Below are 1,289 nucleotides of genomic sequence, written 5' to 3'. Positions count from 1 at the left end.
TTCCACAACGCAAATCGAGGACACCCTATCATTTTGGAATGAAGACTTCTTCATTATAGAATGAAGGGAGTTCAGGATGAACGCTCGCTACGGTTTGAAGGCCCCTTCATTCCAAAACGAAACAGTCTCCATAAAATCAATCATGCCCATCTGATCAGTACCCTCAAACACGCCCCACATAACCGGTACTGGGCTTCCATAAGGGACTTTGCCTCCCGTGCAATGTCCCCTAGAAAAAGAGGAAGTCACCCTTGGCGGCAGCCGCGTCCGTTCCCATCGCCCGCCAAGCATTCGCCTACACTCTTCCTGCTCACGCACAATTTTTTACAGGTACAGGTTTATAGAGACGTAATGTCAGGAATATTGATGTGCCTCGACTGGTATGATGTCCCTACCCGGATTCAAGCCAGGTCTTCACGGCCACAACGTGATGTACTAACCACTATACGATAGGGACGAGCAAATTTAAAGAGAAAAGATGACATTACTATCCTAAACTTTAATGTTAATGGCATTGCTACGCTGCCCAACTCAGCTAATTAATCCGACCATTATTACAGGTGATTATACTAATTACCACATTACCAGGAAAACATACACATATGTGGCAGAGTGGGCTGAGGTGAAGTTGTGTGTGTGTGTGTGTGTTACATGGTTGGGGGTGCGTGACCCCATACCTGTAAGACTACCCATACGAGCCGAGGGCCCAAGGGCAATACTACAACGCCTAAAAGCCACGGAGAAAAGGAAAAAAACCGCACATCAGCCCAGACTAACGTCCAAAGGGGGTAATTGAGTTTCGGTGAGCCCACATACGTTCCAACATCCTCGCCAGACGTGCGGGTTCCCATTGCATGGCCTCCAACATACTCTGTTGATGATCGAATCCCTCTTCAGCACGAATATCATTATAGGCTGGGCATTCCAATAACACGTGTTTTTCATCCTCAATTCGGCTATTAGGACCACAACAGTGGCAAAACCGCTGCCCCCTGGGGACATGGTACTTGCCCCTTCGTGCTCTGTTCGCCTCCAAAGCCCAGCAACATAAACGAAACTGCATTAGCTTACGATGTGCTAAACGAGGAATGAAAACCTTAGCATGTGTTGGCCACATGACGGCTGCGGCTCCCGAAAAGGGCAGCCCCATCCAGTGCTTATACTTCGCCATTTGCACTCCCGGTTGCTTCCCATCTGATGGGTACTCCTCTGGCAAGACAGTCAGACGCGTATGGTCCCAGCCGCTCATCANACGCTCTCTTAATGCCGTTATTATCGCTCCTTCTGGT

The 1,289-nt window shown here is 48.8% G+C and overlaps 1 protein-coding gene across 1 annotated transcript in view; it reads left to right on the top strand.

Moving 5' to 3' along the window:
- The window catches only part of VOLCADRAFT_101147 (uncharacterized protein), a gene marked incomplete at both ends in the record, with an annotated part of 4,672 nt that extends 4,219 nt beyond the window's left edge, over nt 1-453 (top strand). The window contains one exon of the mRNA XM_002959601.1: nt 331-453. Coding sequence (XP_002959647.1) covers nt 331-453 — 123 coding nt within the window. The remainder of the gene's footprint in view (nt 1-330) is intronic.
- Nucleotides 454-1,289: the final 836 nt, after the last annotated feature.

This window comes from Volvox carteri, assembly GCF_000143455.1.
Source record: "Volvox carteri f. nagariensis unplaced genomic scaffold VOLCAscaffold_409, whole genome shotgun sequence".
Taxonomy (NCBI): Eukaryota; Viridiplantae; Chlorophyta; class Chlorophyceae; order Chlamydomonadales; family Volvocaceae; genus Volvox; species Volvox carteri.
This window is presented reverse-complemented; position numbering and strand designations above follow the sequence as displayed.